At 44.7% G+C, this 17,368-nt stretch overlaps 1 protein-coding gene across 1 annotated transcript; it reads right to left on the reverse strand.

Moving 5' to 3' along the window:
* Positions 1 to 884: 884 nt before the first annotated feature.
* Positions 885 to 11,238, reverse strand: LOC118087353 (arylacetamide deacetylase-like 3). Its single transcript, XM_035119918.3, has 4 exons — positions 10,993 to 11,238; positions 8,866 to 9,079; positions 5,602 to 5,665; positions 885 to 3,900 (listed from the first exon to the last, which is right to left on the reverse strand). Exons 1-4 carry the CDS (start codon positions 11,224 to 11,226, stop codon positions 3,129 to 3,131), a joined length of 1,284 nt encoding a protein of 427 aa, XP_034975809.2. The 5' UTR covers positions 11,227 to 11,238; the 3' UTR covers positions 885 to 3,128.
* Positions 11,239 to 17,368: the final 6,130 nt, after the last annotated feature.

Below are 17,368 nucleotides of genomic sequence, written 5' to 3' on the forward strand. Positions count from 1 at the left end.
TTCGGCCCTCCAGATGTTTTGGACTACAATTCCCATCATCCCTGACCACTGGTCCTGTTAGCTAGGGATCATGGGAGTTGTAGGCCAAAACATCTGGAGGGCCGCAGTTTGGGGATGCCTGCCTTAGCACCTTATTACATTGGGCTTTTTGCACATTGAACTTGGCACTTTTTGAGTCTTATTCGCCTCTTCAGACACAATTGCATATGTGCTATGTATTCCATTCCCTCCAGTTGCATATACAGTGGTACCTCTACTTACGAATTTAATGCGTTCCGAACACACATTTGTAAGTCGAAAAAAAATGTAAGTCGAATCCCATAGGAATGCATTGGGAGAAAAAATTTGTAAGTTGAAGCAACCCTATCTAAAAATTCGTAAGTAGAAAAAATCCTATCTAAACTGCATCCAAGATGGTGGACGGCGCTCCATTCGTAAGTAGAAACATTCGTAAGTAGAGTTATTCATAAGTAGAGGTACCACTGTATATGATTCAGTGTTTTCACGGTCTTTGTTATTTCTATTCATTCCTGAAGGGAGAAGAGCAGCTTTGCCGTGGCTGCTTCTTGCGACTCGAGCTGCTGCCTTGCCGGAGAGTCAGGCGGGGAGGGAGGGGGCGGGGAGCCACTTTGCAGGGAGCTGGCGGGAGTCTCTGGGGCACCCCCTAGAGGCCAGGCGCCCTGGTGCACTACGCCAGTAACCCCAAAGGTTTTGAACTTTAGCATGAAACATCCCTGTGACAAGTCCTGCTGCCAAATGTTACATTAAAGAGGTGGAATGCAGGTAGGGGGTCCTTGAGTTTTGCAATACCAGCATCAGGTGACAAGGTGGCTGTAAATTTCAGGGCAGGAAGCAATTACTTATATGCGACTAAATTCTCATATAATTCCTAGGGGTCTTAAAGTTTGCCCATAAACCCTAGCTGCTAATGAACAAAGGTTTGGCTCAGTACTGTCCCCAAGTCCCCCAATACAGGCTAAGGAGTAAATGCTACAGAAATCTAGAGTGGCATCCCTAAGATGGTTAGATGGCCCCTTCAACGCTTCTTTCCAGCAATCCCTGCAGCCAAGCTGGTGCCAAAACGTATTGCTCTGCTTTCCTTTGGACCACATCAGTGAGTCTTGTCGTCTAGGCAGTCCAGGACCTCCATATGCACCGCCCAGGCTTGCGCCCCGGAGAGATCACTTGGGTGCTGCTAGCACAGCAGTTTAACTTCATCCCTGGAGGTGCACTCCTTTGTCTCTCAAGACAGATGCCAACAACTCTGCTTAGGACAAACATTATATACAACTCTCTGAGATTAGGCCAAATGTAACTATACTGGCAGACCAGTTCCCACGCACAAGCAATCATAAATAAGGAATCCCTTTCAGAATTATGCACATTCTACAGCCCTAAATGAGGCACCCAAAAGTTGGATGAGAGGTATATTATTATTATTATTATTATCATTGTCATTATTATTATTATTCCATTTAAAGTTATACATTTACATCATCATTATCCACTATACTGTCCTGGCTCTTTAGAGACTGTCGATTTCTTTCCCTCCTGCCTCATGGCTTTCAAAATTAACCTTTATATCATTGCAATTTATACATTTTCCAACCCTAATTCTAATTAGATTTATTACAGAATGTCTCAAAGTTTAAATAAAAATAAAAAGGCAGAAAATTTCTCATTACAAGTCATCGGACAACCCTGCTAGTGATGTTAGTTGCTTACAATAATCTTCCAAACCAAATATACAAAAATGTAAACCGGCCATCTCCACTTTTCTCCGAAACCGCTTGACAGATTGTGTTCAAATTTTGACACAATGTCCCAAGCGAATATGAGAGTGACCCCATACCATTTGCGTAGACAGATGTTGCACCTGGGCCAGGTAAAAACCCTAAAACCATGTGCTCCAGAACTCAAAACTCAGACGAAAGTGCATGCTGGGAGCACAGGAGAGGTTGCAAAACAGTGCCCTCTAGTGACAGCTACACTGGTACTGCACCTAGGAAAGCTTCCCTCTCCACAGCATCTCGGCTCGCCTTTCCAGACTGGGCCGAGTGGAGGTGGGGGCTTGCCTGGGTGGGGGATGGGGGGAGGAGGGGTGGGATAGGTCATGGGATAGGACAGGGTATGCCCAGCCACAGGAATAAGCCGGGGTGGGGGGAGGAGGGGCAGCATACCTCATGGGTCAGGACAGGGTGGGGACAACCACAGGGATGAGCTGGGGGGTGGGGGAAGGAGGGGATGGGAGAGCTCATGGGTCGAGACCGGGTGGGGGAGTCACAGGGATGAGCCTGTGTAAACAGAACACGTGTAAAACATTTCAACAAAATGAAGGGGGACTCTAAAAGTGAGGGGAGTCTGAAGGGGGACTCTGAGGGTCCATTTAACAGACTGAGTCACAGCAACGCATGGCCGGGCCAGCTAGTATCATATAAATTTACTCCAATGCTTTACTTGATCATGTTACAGGTAGGTAGCCGTGTTGGTCTGGGTCGAAGTAAAATAAAAAAATTCCTTCAGTAGCACCTTAAAGACCAACTAAGTTTTTATTTTGGTATGAGCTTTCGTGTGCATGCGAAAGCTCATACCAAAATAAAAACTTAGTTGGTCTTTAAGGTGCTACTGAAGGAATTTTTTTATTTTACTTGATCATGCTGGTTTTGGATTTTTCCTGCAGCTTCACGAGTTCTGCAAAGTCCATCATCTTCATCTGCCACTCTTTTCTCGTTGGTACTTCTTGTTTCAATTTTGGGGGCTAAAAGAATTCTTGCCATGGTTGTTGCATACATAAACAGTCTTTGTTCTTCCCTTAGTATCTCTTCACCCACTACACCCAGTAAAAAGGCTTCTGGTTTTTTAACAAAAGTATTTTTAAACGTTTTCTTTAACTCATTACATGCCATTTCCCAGAAAGCCTTTACCTCTTTACATGTCCACCACATGTAGTAAAAGATACCTTCCCTTCCCTTACATTTCCAGCACTCATTAGTTCTTGTCTTGTACATTTTAGCCAACTTAACTGGTGTTAAATACAATCTGTACATCATTTTCACAACCTTTTCTTTAAGTGCACTGCATGCAATAAAATGAAAGGTCTTTATGCGGGAAAGAGAACAGATCTTTGATCAGAATCGTTTTATGAAGCTTATGACACGCTCTGCTGCCACCCTTGCACATGGCCATTCAAAGAACCAATCAACTGAACTTAGAATCCCATGGAATCCATCCTTTGCATGATGCCAAGTTACTGGCACTCCGTTGTCCTCCAACCGTTTTTTGTATAACAGACCATCATCCCTAAGCACATCATACTCGCAGGTTAACAAATACGTCTCAGGGAGCTGACGCACAATGTCATCTTCCGCTAGAAGAGCACAGTACTTTGGCTCAAAAGAATCCTTCATCATTTCGTGCAGCTCCTTTGAAAATGGGACTGGCGGGGGTGGTTTGTAGCCCCTGACTTTAAACTCATCCGGGATGTTATCTGCATGGATCCATTTCCCGTATTTCATCTTCATTTCTTCGGAAACATGGGCCCCCTTCAGGACTTGATCCAAATATGCTAGCTTCACATTCATAAACCTGAGGTCAAATTCGGCAGTCAATTTCTTGAAGAGGATGGGGACATTTTGGTTTTGCTGATAAGATGGCAAGTTGTAGTCCATTGTTTGAATATTTGGGTAGAGCAGGATCTGGGCTCTGACCTTTGGGAGATCCTTTCTCGTTAACAGATGTTGACAGACAAGGGGAGCAATTCCACCCCCAGTGCTGTCACCAGCAATGACAATACGATTAGGGTCTACCCCATAATCACTTGCATTTTTCAAAAAATATTCTGTGGCGGTGATGCAGTCCATGATTTGTGCAGGACATTTGTGCTTAGGACCCAAACGTTGCCTAGAAGATGATGGAGAGAAGGGGCAGGGGATAAAGTCAATCCTATTCTTAGTTAAAGACAAACCAGTCTAGTTCACACTTTCTAAAACAATATGTGAAAGGAAACTAAGCCATTGTTTGAAATTTGCCCTTCTCCAAGTTTGGTAGGACTGTTCCCCATCCAAGTGACATATAGAAAAATGCATAGAGTACCCTCTGCACTGATGGGTCAGGCTATGGTACATTCTAGTCCAGCACCCAGTGTTCACAGTGGCCAACCAGATTTTTATGGGGAGCCTTAATGAACTTCCAAAAGGTCAACAACTTCACAATGTAATTTAATTTAAAATTTCAGTAAACAAGGCAGTTCTAGCAGTGCTGTGATACACAAGTCATAAACCAAAAGAGGATGGCTTAATTAAAATTTACAACCCTGAGCAAATGCTTTTTACACCCTGGGCAATTTCACAGCAGATGTGACGTCTGCCTTAGAGCATGGGATTTCCCCATAAAATAGTCAATATGTCAGATACATGTTTCCACCATATAACTGTAGTAGCAGTGAGTTGCCATAGAAATAGATTAGGTGTAACAGGGTGCAAAACCTAGACTGTAATTGTCCGTTACTGTTTCAGGGACAGGTGCAGAAGAAGAAAATCCAGAAACATCAATTTACTTTGTTTTGCTGATTAATAAAGCTGATGGTATTGTCAAAGCACTTTATATATAGGGTATCTTTTTTCAATTTTGTGTTGACTCTTGAGATCTGAAAGCCTGCAGTTTCCAACAAGGAGGATATGGCTGGTTCTGTTTTCTTTATTTTCATTTTCTAGAATATTCATTGGTCTTATAATAAGATGACATTGATCAACTCCAACAATACCTGTGTTACTTGAGTTAACCACTCACATATAAGAAGGAAGCTTGAGCAGGGGCCCTTCTGTGCTATGTAAGATGCTTGAAGAGAGCCAAACCCCAGACCTCTCCTTGCCATCCCATCATAGATGGACCTTTGAGATCTTTCTATTGGGAAATGGGCAGCGGTTTATGTATAATGGGAGCATCTAGATCGGGATCTAGTGGCAGAAGGGCCGGAGCAGGGTTTGCATTCAGGGATAGACCAATATGAGAAGCGACATCAAAAGTAATTTGCCCAAACCCAGTAAGCTTTTCACACTGCCACCATAAATGTATGGAGGTCCCTCCCATGCTTGCATCCCCACCAGCATTGTGGTGAACTCGCAGTGGTGATGGGAGAGAGCTGGACTGGAGCCTAGCCTTCAGCCCAGCCTTCTGGACTCCGGATTCCTTTGCCATAGCTTCTTGCCTCCCTTGCCTCCAGAAGATTTTTTTTGCCCTGGTGCAATTCTGTGCCTTGGCTGCTGTTATAAGAACTGTCGAGAAGTCAGCTTTCCCACACACCTGTTAGAAAATCATCATAACGGACGTATCATGAAGAAACTGCCTTTAATATAGGGGTAGCAATTACAGTGCCCTGTAGTCTGACAACTCTCATAAGCCCTGACCATAAATCATGCTGTCTGGGGCTGATGGGACTTGGGCATTTAACAACACCTGGAGGGCACTGCATTGGCTAACCCTGTACCATGTAGTGGCAAATTCCCCCATTGATTTTGGGAGTAACTTGGCAGGGGTCACCTGCTTCCACACTTGTCAGCTGTTTAGGACATTCAGGATGAATGCAGGAATAAGCAGACTTACCCAACACACAAAAGCACGGATTCACTTTCTCTGGAAAGGTAGCGGCACAGCATCTGATAAGCTCCTGGATAGTAAAAAGACCTTCAGTGTATTAATACTTTAAACAATGGCATGCACATTTCTACATTTATGTGTGTTGGGATGTGAGACGAGTACGATAAAACCCCAAGTCTTCTTTTTGCATCTGAGCCAGAGGAAAATCCCATTTTTTCCTATGTATCCAGCCTTCCACCCATCCAGAGCCCAAGGCCCAAAGTCAAACTAATACCCATGTTGTCAAAGATTATTCCCCTCCCCATGGCATTTTATGCACTTGCCCCTTCTTCCTTCCTTCTCTACTACAAACCAATAGATCTGGCTTCTGACTCTCTGAGCCAGAGGTTGCCCTTCAGATTATTATTATTATTATTAATTGAGTTTATATACCAACCCTATAGCCAGAGGTCTCAGAAAAGATTGGACTACATTGGATGTCATTGGACTACAACTTCCATCAGCCCCAGCCAACCTAATGGTTCAGGAGATGTTGTAATTCACAACGGCTGGAAGGTAGCAATTTGGCAATACTTGCTTCTAGCCTTTCTCACTACAGTGGTACCCCTACTTACGAATAACTCTACTTACGAATGTTTCTACTTATGAATGGAGCTCCGTCCGCCATCTTGGATGCAGTTTAGATAGGATTTGTTCTACTTACGAATTTTTAGATAGGATTTTTTCTACTTACGAATGTTTTCTCCCAATGCATTACTATGGGATTCGACTTACAAATTTTTTCTACTTACAAATGTGTGTTTGGAACGCATTAAATTCGTAAGTAGAGGTACCACTGTAGTTAGAAATCTGGTCGCCATAGTTCCAATTTGGTAACCATCAATTGTTTTAAGTGACTGGAAATCAGGAGATAAGAATAGGATTTAATCAGGCATGCTTTTGTTAATTATACCCTGAGCTTCTTAGTGCTAAGGGATATCACATAGTCCAAGATATGTATAGAGGAGAGTCCTTAAAGTCAGTGCAGGAAGTAACAGAGAACATAGGCAACCAATACTGGCTAAAAATTGGAGGGCTATATAATAAAATTCTTAAAGCTCAAGAGATAGGAAATATGAGATTAGAAGAGCCAATAGAGGAACTATATAAACAAATGGAAAAAGCTAAACAAGGAATGATAGGTAAAATCTATAAGAGGATGATTACAAATAAAGAACTGACAACCCAACTTATTCAAAAGATGTGGAGTAAAGAAGAACAAATTAGCGAATCAAAGGTCGAAAGGATAATGAAAGGAATAGATGAGATTAAAGTAAGCAAATTTAGGGAGCTCGAACTAAAATTCTTTCTAAAATGGTATAGAACTCCGGCCCAGCTAGCTAATATGATACCAGGATTGAACCCTAACTGCTGGCACTGTGAACAAGCCAAGGGATGGTTCTCCCATATGTATTGGGAATGCCCAGAGGTAGGGGGATTTTGGAATAAAATCCTTAAGGTTATTAATGAAGTTTTTAAAGTGAAGCTACCTATAGACTTCAATCTTATGACAATGGGTATACTAGGAAACACGGCCATAGAGAAAGGTGACCAGCATACCTTCAAAGCAATGATACTAGCAGGAAAGGCAACAATAGCTCTAGGTTGGAAAGATAGAGAAAAATGGACAGTAGAGGTCTGGACTAATTATCTGTTTGAATTTATTCAGTCAGACATCGTGGCAGTAACGTCACAGGATATAACATGGAAGGCCAAGTCTACTGTGATAAGGACCAGATGGAACCCCTATCTTCAATGGATAACAACTACTGGACCAGAAGACATTCAGTGGAAATTAAAGACATTGTGCCCGTGGCTGAGGACAACTGTTTGAACCCTTCCAATGGATTATGGGTGAGGGAGGGGGTGGGAAGGGAAAGAAAAAATGGTACGGGAAATTAAACATTGGAAGGAGAGAATATAATGTATGTAAAAATTCTCGTACTTCAATAAAAATCTTTAAAAAAAAAAAAACCCTGAGCTACATAGAAAAAAGGATACTGTGTGTGTGAAATCATCTATCTGTTTATCGATTTCTGAAATGCACACACTTATCAGATACCTAATGTGGAATATTTCCCACCCCCTCATATACATTGAACTCTTCCTTTCAGTATATATGTTTATATATACTGGTGTGTGTGTGTGTGTGTGTGTGTGTGTGTGTAATTATTAGAAAGCAATTATAAACCACTTAATATTTCAAAAATCCCTGAGCAGGGTACAGTCCAAAAAGGAAATGAAAAACATCAAAACATTAAAACAGAGCCTAAGAAGAAGAATAGCAACATAGAAGCATATAAAAGGTTAGATAGGTGATAGGGTTGCCATATTTTGAAAAGCAAAAAAGAGGACACTTTTGCCAACTTCTACTTATAACTATGGATCAATATGACTACCTACAAAAAAGAGGACATATCCTGGAAAAAGAGGACACATGGCAACCCTAATGACAGGGTCAAAGTCATGGGCGAGGAAAAGCCAGGGCAAAAGGAAAAGACTTCACAAGATGCCGGCAGCAACTGGTGGTAGCTGCTTCCTGTATGGAAGAGGGAAGGGGATTTCACAGTACAGGGAGAACAGCAGAAAATGCCTGTTTTGGGGGACACTGCCCTATGATATTCTCAGAGCCAGTCATCCCATTAGGCTTGGGTGGGCTGGGGAGAGCTGGGAAGGGTGGCAGATCCAAGTCCCCCAGGAGTGTGCTGCTCACTGCTCGCTGTCTCCAACACTTGTCAGCCATGCACCACCTGAAAAAAGCAGGGCTACCATTGCTGCTGCCATTTGTTCCTATCCAGCCTCCTTTTTTCTCCTCCACTGCCTTCAGTGAGCTGGGGCTTCCCCAGTTCACCTCCAGTTGTCACAGACAGCAGGGCGTTGGGGGTGTGTGCCATGTTCTGCTTTGCCTCAGGTGGCAAAATATCTAGGGTCGGCCATGGATATTCTGTAGGATGCGGTGCCTTGATTAGAATTTCCATAAACGACCTAAGTAATGGATAAGTGGCCTTCCAGGTAACCTGCTCCCAAGTTGTCCAGGTCCTAACCACAAGACCTCGAACATGGCCCAGTAGTTGATCAGCAGCCAGTGCAGTTGGTTCAGCACAGATGTAATATCTGCATGTCCGGTTGGTCTACTCAACAACCTGGTCCCAGCACCATGCTTTAGATGCATTTTCCAGATCAAGCCCCACACAGATCACACTGGTTGTAAGTTAAATTAGAATGACTCACTTATGCTCCCTAATAAGCCAGCTCCTCCATACAGGTAGATAATTCCTCTCTGTCCTGTGGATAGGCCCTTTGGCTGATAAATCCTCACAGTCACAGTGTCAAATTTTGTGTCGATAGTGAAGAGTCTGGGCTCACTCCATACTGGCACTGCAGAGCTACTCCATTTAAGGAATGTCGGTGTTGCACAGATTCTCAACTTCTCCAAAATAGATCCCTGTTCAATAAAGACACAGAAGCAACAGAAGCTAGTATCAAGCATAGTCAGCTTTCGGTTTAATAAGGTTTTTAGAAAGGTCTGCTTGTAGGAGTAGTGTGTGGTGAGAAATGCTTCGTTGATTCATTCAGAAGTTTAATTGATTTCATTTCCATTTGTTCCAATTGCATTCATTAAATGTTCTCTTGGTTTTCATTCGCCCCCTTAGTTTTCATTTTCCCTTTGGTTTCAATGGGAGACTCAGACAGCTTTATGTAGTCTGCAATGTCTTTTGTCTTCTGTGACATTTTTAGGCGACTTTAGCATTCCTCCCCCACCAGATCCACCAAACCTCCAACATAATGGACACAAAGTCACAGTTTTATAAGCTATTAAAACACACACACACACACACACACACACACACACACACACACACACACACACGTTCTATAAGCTTCTTAGTGTGTCCTCTGGAGGAAACAGCTTGCAACTTCACTGTTTCCCATGCAAATAGTATTAGTATGAAATTATTATTATTACATTCTTAAATTCCACCACCCATGCGTATCAGACAGATTACCAATAGGTCCTAATTTAACAGGTGCAATTTTATTAATGAAGAACCAATCTCCGAGCTTGCTTCCTCCCTCTGCCTCTTTTACCTTTTGTGTCATTTCATTTTGGTTGCAAGTCTGAGGACTCCATCAGCGTTGCTTTATTTAAACTTTCACTTACCTTCTTCCAAGATCTCTGTGTGGTGTTGCAATGTTATTGCTGCATCCATGGGTGTACCCAGCATAGGGCAGGGGGGTGCAGCTGCCCCCCCCCTAGAAGACCAAACTGCGGGCCAGACTAGGGAAGCAAATACCCTGCGCAGGCGCCCCGCTTGTTAACACGGTAGGGGAGAGGAGGAGGAAACGGTGCTGGTGCCGTGTCTCCTCGGCGGCGGCTCCTCCTCTCAGCCCGCCCTGATTACATTTGCACCAATTGCTCCTTTGTTTTGTTTCCCATTCAGTGTTAAAATGAATGAACAGGGACCTCTCGAGGATGCTCTTTACTTTACACCTGCATGGAAGAATCTCCACCAGGGCATTGCAACAACACATCAGCGTTGCTTCATTTAAACTTTCACTTACCTTCTTCCAAGATCTCTGTGTGGTGTTGCAATGTTATTGCTGCATCCGCAGCAACTGCTGCCTCCAGGTGACCTCCCACACACCTCTAATCAGGGGTGAGACAAAATTTTCTCTGAGTATCATTCTTGCCCGCCCACCCCGAAGATTCTCCATCATTTGTGTGCGTGTGGGTGTGCCTGAGTCTAGGTTTGTGTCATTGCGGAGGATGTTTACCAGGATGCAGCACAGACAGATGCGTAGAGTGGAGGGGTGCATGGGAGCCGTTGCCCCGGGCGCACAATGGGGGGGGGGCAAACCAGGCACGCCCCTTGCAAATAGAACTGGACATTTGGGAGAGGGTTTTTTTGCACAGATCTCTAGCTATAATACATGAACCCTTCAGGCTGGATAGCTCAGTAGATAGAGCATGAGATTCTTAATCCCAGAGTCCTGGGTTCGAGTCCCATATGTGGTGAAAGATTCCTGCATTGCAGGGTGGGGCTTGGTGATTCTTGTGGCCCCTTCCAACAATTCCGTGATTCTACAATGGGGTAGGTGGGTTTGCACCTCCTAAAACATGTTGTCTGTTTGAACAATTCCTGGCTGGCCAGCCCCCATGCAACTAAGAATATAGTAGAATCATAGAATCTGTAGAGCCAGAAGGGACCATAAGAGCCATCTAGTCCAACCCCCTGCAATGCAGGAATATTTTGCCCAACGTGGGGCTCGAGCTGATAACCTTGAGATTAAGAGTCTCATGCTCTAGCGACTGAGCTGCCCCACAGAAACTCCAAGTTCAAAGTCGATCCAACTTACCATCCGTATGCTTGAATGTAACGTAATGGAAATTAGGAAGAGTTTGAAAGGTCCATCAATTCCTGGAGGGAGATCTATACTTCGGACATCACGATAAATGAGCGCCACCAGGCAAAGGAGGAAGCAGATCGCAAATGTCAGCATCACCATGGAGAGATCCATCTTCCTTCCTGAGAAGCCTCGGAGGGACTGAATACCCGTCTGATTCCCGGCAATTATTTTCTCTGCCATCATGCAATTCCAACTTCTGTCGTTGCAATCCGTATCTGTAGCAATTAATCACGCCCTTGTTTCTCCAGGCATTTCTTATGCAATGCTACTCTTTCTACAAAATAAATAAATAAAGGCAATTGTGTGTTCAATTATGTATGTAAAAGTTTTGCATTGAACGTTCAAACTACATTTCCTTCTGCATTGTGACACTAAATCCTCTGGATGATTAGGAAGACCCCCCCCCCCGCATCTGCCAAATGCTAGACTGTTGAATTTTCTCCTCTTTTCCTTGTGGAAGAGTGGGTGTGTGGATCCTGCTGGCAAGCCATCTCCTGGGTTTTCCCAATGCCAAGGTTGGAGGTTCGATTCCCATATGAGACAACTGCATATTCCAGCATTGCAGGGGTTGGACTAGATGATCCTCAGGATCCCTTCCAAGTCCATGATTCTATGAATTCTATGAATGAATACCTTCCTCTTTCAACCAGATTTTGAAGTGGAGATTCTGGTCTGTGGGTTGTGTCCAATTAATCTATACTCATAATAGCCCCACAGAAATTGATGCAGCCAAGCAAAGTCATGTTCATTAATGTCAATGGGCCTTCTCTGAGTTAATGTTGACTACAACTCCAATTTGAAATTGACATTCATTATATGGTTGTGAGTTTGAGGGCGTCGTTTGGCTGTATGCCAGAGTACATGGGTGGGTGGCACTGTAGGGACGAGGGTGGCCTAGGGCTTGCCGATCAGAAGGTCGGCGGTTCAAATCCCCACGATGGGGTGAGCTCCTGTTGTTTGGTCCCAGCTCCTGCCAACCTAGCAGTTCAGAAGCATGTAATGTAAGTAGAAAAATAGGTACCACTCTGGCGGGAAGGTAAACGGCGTTTCCGTGCCCTGCTCTGGTTTGCCAGAAGCATAGCTGCCAAGTTCTCCCTTTTTTAAGGGAAATTCCCTCATGCTGAATAGGCTTCCTCGCGAGAAAAGGGAAAACTTGGCAGCTATGGCCAGAAGAGGCTTAGTCATGCTGGCCACATGCTGTACGCCGGCTCCCTCAGCCACTAAAGTGAGATGAGTGCCGCAACTCCAGAGTCGTCTGCGATTGAACCTAATGGTCAGGGGTCACTTTACCTTTACCTTTTATTGTGGGCTGCATAATTCCATCAAAGTCTGTTATGGAAGGGTGAGGGTATGGATGCTAGTGAAAGGGTTGGATAAAGACTTCTATATTGACCTCATTTGGGACAATAAGGGGATCACTCTTAGTGGGAGGGAAATGAGATAAGGCTGTTACACCTTCTTAACAAGAGATTGTGAAGCTGAGGCTCCAATACTTTGGCCACCTCATGAGAAGAGAAGAATCCTTGGAAAAGACCCTGATGTTGGGAAAGATGGAGGGCACCAGGAGAAGGGGAAGACAGAGGAGGAGATGGTTGGACAGTGTTCTCGAAGCTACGAACATGAGTTTGACCAAACTGCGAGAGGCAGTGCAAGACAGGAGTGCCTGGCGTGCTATGGTCCATGGGGTCACGAAGAGTCGGACACGACTAAATGACTAAACAACAACAACAACAACAACAAGAGAATGACGTCCCAACAAGAGATGGGACATATCCAACACATGTTATGAATCCAGGGAAAACGTAATGTTTTCACCATGACCTGTGAATATAGGTTGCATTCAATTCAGTGGGCCTGAAATGAGCCGATCCAAGTTAGTTGTTTTGATTACACGGCACAGCAGAAATGCTGGTTGCAATTTTATGAAATGAGGGTTTGGTAATATAAGGTGTGCTCATTTGTAACAGATAATTATTGCTCTCCTTCTTGTTCTTGCCATATAAGCTAAATAAGCTCTTGGTTACCTCCCACTCACCTTACAAAAGGCAGAAGAAGCTGCAACTGCTGAAAGAATGCTGTGACTGATAGGTCACAAGATAACACATATTTAGCAAAAAAAAATCATGGTTAAAATGTTCATAAGTCACATGGCCTGTGGTTGGGACCTAGACACAAAGTCTGCTTGTGATTAGAACAGCTGGTGGTCAAAATGGTTTGAAACGAATAGTGGTTAACACGTGTAACTAGAACAATTTGTGGTTAGAATACTTATGTAAATAGACAAATGTTAAGGGACTTTTGACCATATTTGTACAATGATAAACAGGGGGATGGGCACTGAGGGTCTGGAGAGGGAGAGATGTAAACAATTTAGTATTTTAATTAGGTGGTCATGATAGGCTGTGACTTTTGCAGGCACCTACCCAGGTGGTGCTGTGGGTTAAACCACAGAGCCTAGGGCTTGCTTATCAGAAGGTTTGAATCCCTGCAAATGGGTGAGCTCCCGTTGCTCAGTCCCAGCTCCTGCCAACCTAGCAGTTCAAAAGCACGTCAAAGTGCAAGTAGATAAATAGGTATCGCTCCAAGTGGAAAGGTAAACGGTTCGCCAGAAGCGGCTTTTTCATGCTGGCCACATGACCTGGAAGCTGTATGCTGGCTCCCTTGGCCAATAAAGCGAGATGAGCGCCGCAACCCCAGAGGTGGTCACAACTGGACCTAATGGTCAGGGGTCCCTTTACCGTTACAGTGGTACCTCGGTTTATGAACACAATTGGTTCCGGAAGTCTGTTCATAAACTGAAGCGTTCATAAACTGAAGCGAACTTTCCCATTGAAAGTAATGGAAAATGGATTAATCCGTTCCAGACGGTCCGCAGAGTAACCGTTCATAAACTGAAGCGAACTTTTCCATTGAAAGTAATGGAAAGTGGATTAATCCGTTCCAGACGGGTCCGCGAAGTACTTAAACTGAAGTGTTCATAAACTGAAACATGGGTGTAATTGGTTCCGGAAGTCTGTTCATAAACTGAAGCTTTCATAAACTGAAGCGAACTTTCCCATTAAAAGTAATGGAAAGTGAATTAATCCGTTCCAGATGGGTCCGCGGCGTTCATAAACCGAAAATTCATAAACCGAGGTGTTCATAAACCGAGGTTCCACTGTACCTTTAATCTCACCCAGTGGGCAGGCAGAGGAAGGAACTTTGCGCTCGGTGAAAGGATAAATGCCTGAGTTATACTGATCTGAGATGCGTCTGCTTTATATACTCATTCTTGCAAGTATGTTTTTGTAATCAATAAACTTTTGCTGCTTCACCAATTTTACTCAGGCTTTATTTCAAAGGTCCTTGGGACCAGTTTTTATATCTTATGTTTTATGCCATCTAAATGGAACCCCAGCCAGTAATCTGCTGCCACCAGAAGAGCCAGAGGCTAGCTGAAGCAAGGGTCCTAAGAGCTCAGTCGTAGAGTTTGTGCTTTGTGAGCAGCAGGTTACAAATTCTGTCCCTGGCCAACAATTACTGGTTCCAAACAACAGGATTTAAGTTTTTCTGGGATAAGGCCCCGTTAGTCAAACCACAGCATTGTGATGGTACACTTTGCACCCTTCCCCAAGCGGGTTTGTGCCCTCTCCAGAGTGCACACATGGGGGAGTGCTCCAGAGGGCACACATGGGGGAATCAGAGCCTGGCGGTAGTCAGGACCCCCGTCCCAGGTGTGGACTTCTTTGCTGACTCATGGTGCGCCCTGAGTCAGCGCTACCCTAGTTGCTTTGGAAACTAGATCCTATGCAACCACTCAGGCCCGGCCCTACGGCCAGGCTGGGTGGCACAGGGCGCCAGGACGCCGGGGCGCCATGCGGGCGCCCCGCAGCTGCGCCTGCGGCAGCCGCGCTACATCCACCCGCCGCGCTGGGAAATGGGGCAGGGCGGGGGCGCCGGAGGGATCCATCGCACCACGGCGCCAGATCTGCTTAAGACGGCCCTGCAACCAATCACTTGATATGTAATCAATAAAGTTGTGGCCTAAATTCTGCCAAAAACCAAACAAAAAATCTGAGTCATGTCTGAATTTATTTCTAGGCCTAGGTTAAAGGGTCTCCACATGCAACAGCCTATAAAGTAGGAACTGCAAGAGGTTCCTACTTGAAGAAGGAAGTCTTCAAGTGACACATGAAGAAATTGGGAGTCAGGAGACTGGTGACACAACCCCTTGCTAGAGCTGGCTGGGGAAACCCAGCCAGATGGGTGGGGTACAAATAATAAATTATTATTATTACTAATACTACATTCATATTTGGGGGGGTGGGGGGCACCTGTGCCCCTCTCAGATCCTGCTTCCTGAAACGCAACTCCCAAGCTCCCTCACTTCAATGGCTAGACAGATTTCTTCTAAAGTGGAGATTTGGGAGGTTCTTATAACCAATTTGTTTTTCCTTTCTCTGAAAATTGAAAAAGGTGTGTATATATGAATATAAATGATAACATGTTAATTAAATGAAAGCTTGCAACTCATGGATCTGTGTGTAGTGATCTCAGGAAGGCAAACAGCTCCGAAAAGAATTAACGAGCCTCTGGAAGATTTATGTACTTTTATTTACAGTTCAGAATCACAGAGTGCGGCAAACGCCTGTCATTCTCCTATACGAAGTGCTCAGTCAGAGTTTCCATTTCTTAGACAGCACAAAGGGTGACAAGATCCGGTTCTTCCCCTTTTCCTCTTAGCATTTTCACCTTCTCCCCCATCCTGCTGTGAGTAGAATTTGGCCATCCTCCCGCAGCAAGATTGCCAAGGAGACTGATTCAGTGTTTGTGTCTGTTGGGCAAGTAAACACGACCACATGGCCTTTTGTAGGGCAAGAGTGTAGGGGCCCAGCATGCTGCTGTATTTGTTGGTGGCATCCCTTGCCATATTCCCTGCGGGAGAAAGAGGCTCCCCATGAAAGCTGTCAACATTCGTTTCTGTGATTGAAAATCAGTGCTTCATGAACACAGTCAGGAAGAGACTGGGAAATGCTCCCTGCATCTAAACAGAAGCAGGAGGGAAAGTTGCAAGTGCCAATGGTCTTCCACCAGCTGGATCCAGTCTTGCAGAGTTCTGCTTCCCTAGCGTTCCCTCGACTCTTTTGCTAGCTGGTAAAGTCAGTTTTAAAAGGGCATAAGCTAGCTGACTTTCACCTGCATTGTATGTGCTATAACTGATCCAGCAAGCTCTTCTTGTAATCCTATGTGATCATGAATGTGTTTGGAAAAATGAGATCGTTTCTAATTTTTCCAAACTTCTATTCAGTCCTCCACAATTCTGAAGAAATATGTGGTTCTTCGGGGCAGCGAGGAATTCCTCATGAAAAATTCCCTAAGAAACACATTTACTTCGTATGGATTTCAAGCAATTTGCTCTAATATATTGCATTTCTATATTATTTTCACTAATATATGCATTTTATTTCCCCTTCCATTTTCATTTTAGTACCCCATACCATTTGCATAGACAGATGTTGCACCTGAGCCAGGTAAAACCCCAAAAACCATGTGTTCCAGAACTCACAACTCAGTTGAAAGTGCATGCTGGGAGCACAAGAGAGGTTGCAAAATAGTGCCTTCTAGCAACGGCTACACTGGTACTGCACCTAGGAAAGCTTCCCTCTCCACAGCATATTGGCTCGCCTTTCCAGACTGGGCTGAGTGGAGGTGGGGGCTCGACTGCGTGGGGGATGGGGGGGAGGAGGGGTTGGGATAGGTCATGGGTCGGGACAGGGTATGCCCAGCCACAGGGATAAGCCGGGGTGGGGGGGAGGAGGGGCAGCATACCTCATGGGTCGGGACAGGAAGGGGATAATCACAGGGATGAGCCGGGGTGGGGGGAGGAGGGGGCGGAATAGGTCATGAGTTGGAACAGGATGTGCCCAGCCACAGGGATAAGCCGGGGTGGGGGGAGGAGGGGATGAGAGAGCTCATGGGTCGGGACAGGGTGGGGATGAGCCTGTGTAAACAGAACACGCGTAAAACATTTCAACAAAATGAAGGGGGACTCTAAAAGTGAGGGGAGTCTGAAGGGGGACTCTGAGGGTCCATTTAACAGCCTGAGTCACAGCAACGCATGGCCGGGCCAGCTAGTATCATATAAATTTACTCCAATGCCTTTGGAATACTTGATCATGCTGGTTTTGGATTTTTCCTGCAGCTTCACAAGTTCTGCAAAGTCCATCATCTTCATCTGCCACTCTTTTCTCGTTGGTACTTCTTGCTGTTTCAATTTTGGGGGCTAAAAGAATTCTTGCCATGGTTGTTGCATACATAAACAGTCTTTTTTCTTCCCTTAGTATCT

The sequence above is a fragment of the Zootoca vivipara genome, chromosome 6 (genome assembly GCF_965207765.1).
Source record: "Zootoca vivipara chromosome 6, rZooViv2.hap1.1, whole genome shotgun sequence".
NCBI lineage: Eukaryota > Metazoa > Chordata > Lepidosauria > Squamata > Lacertidae > Zootoca > Zootoca vivipara.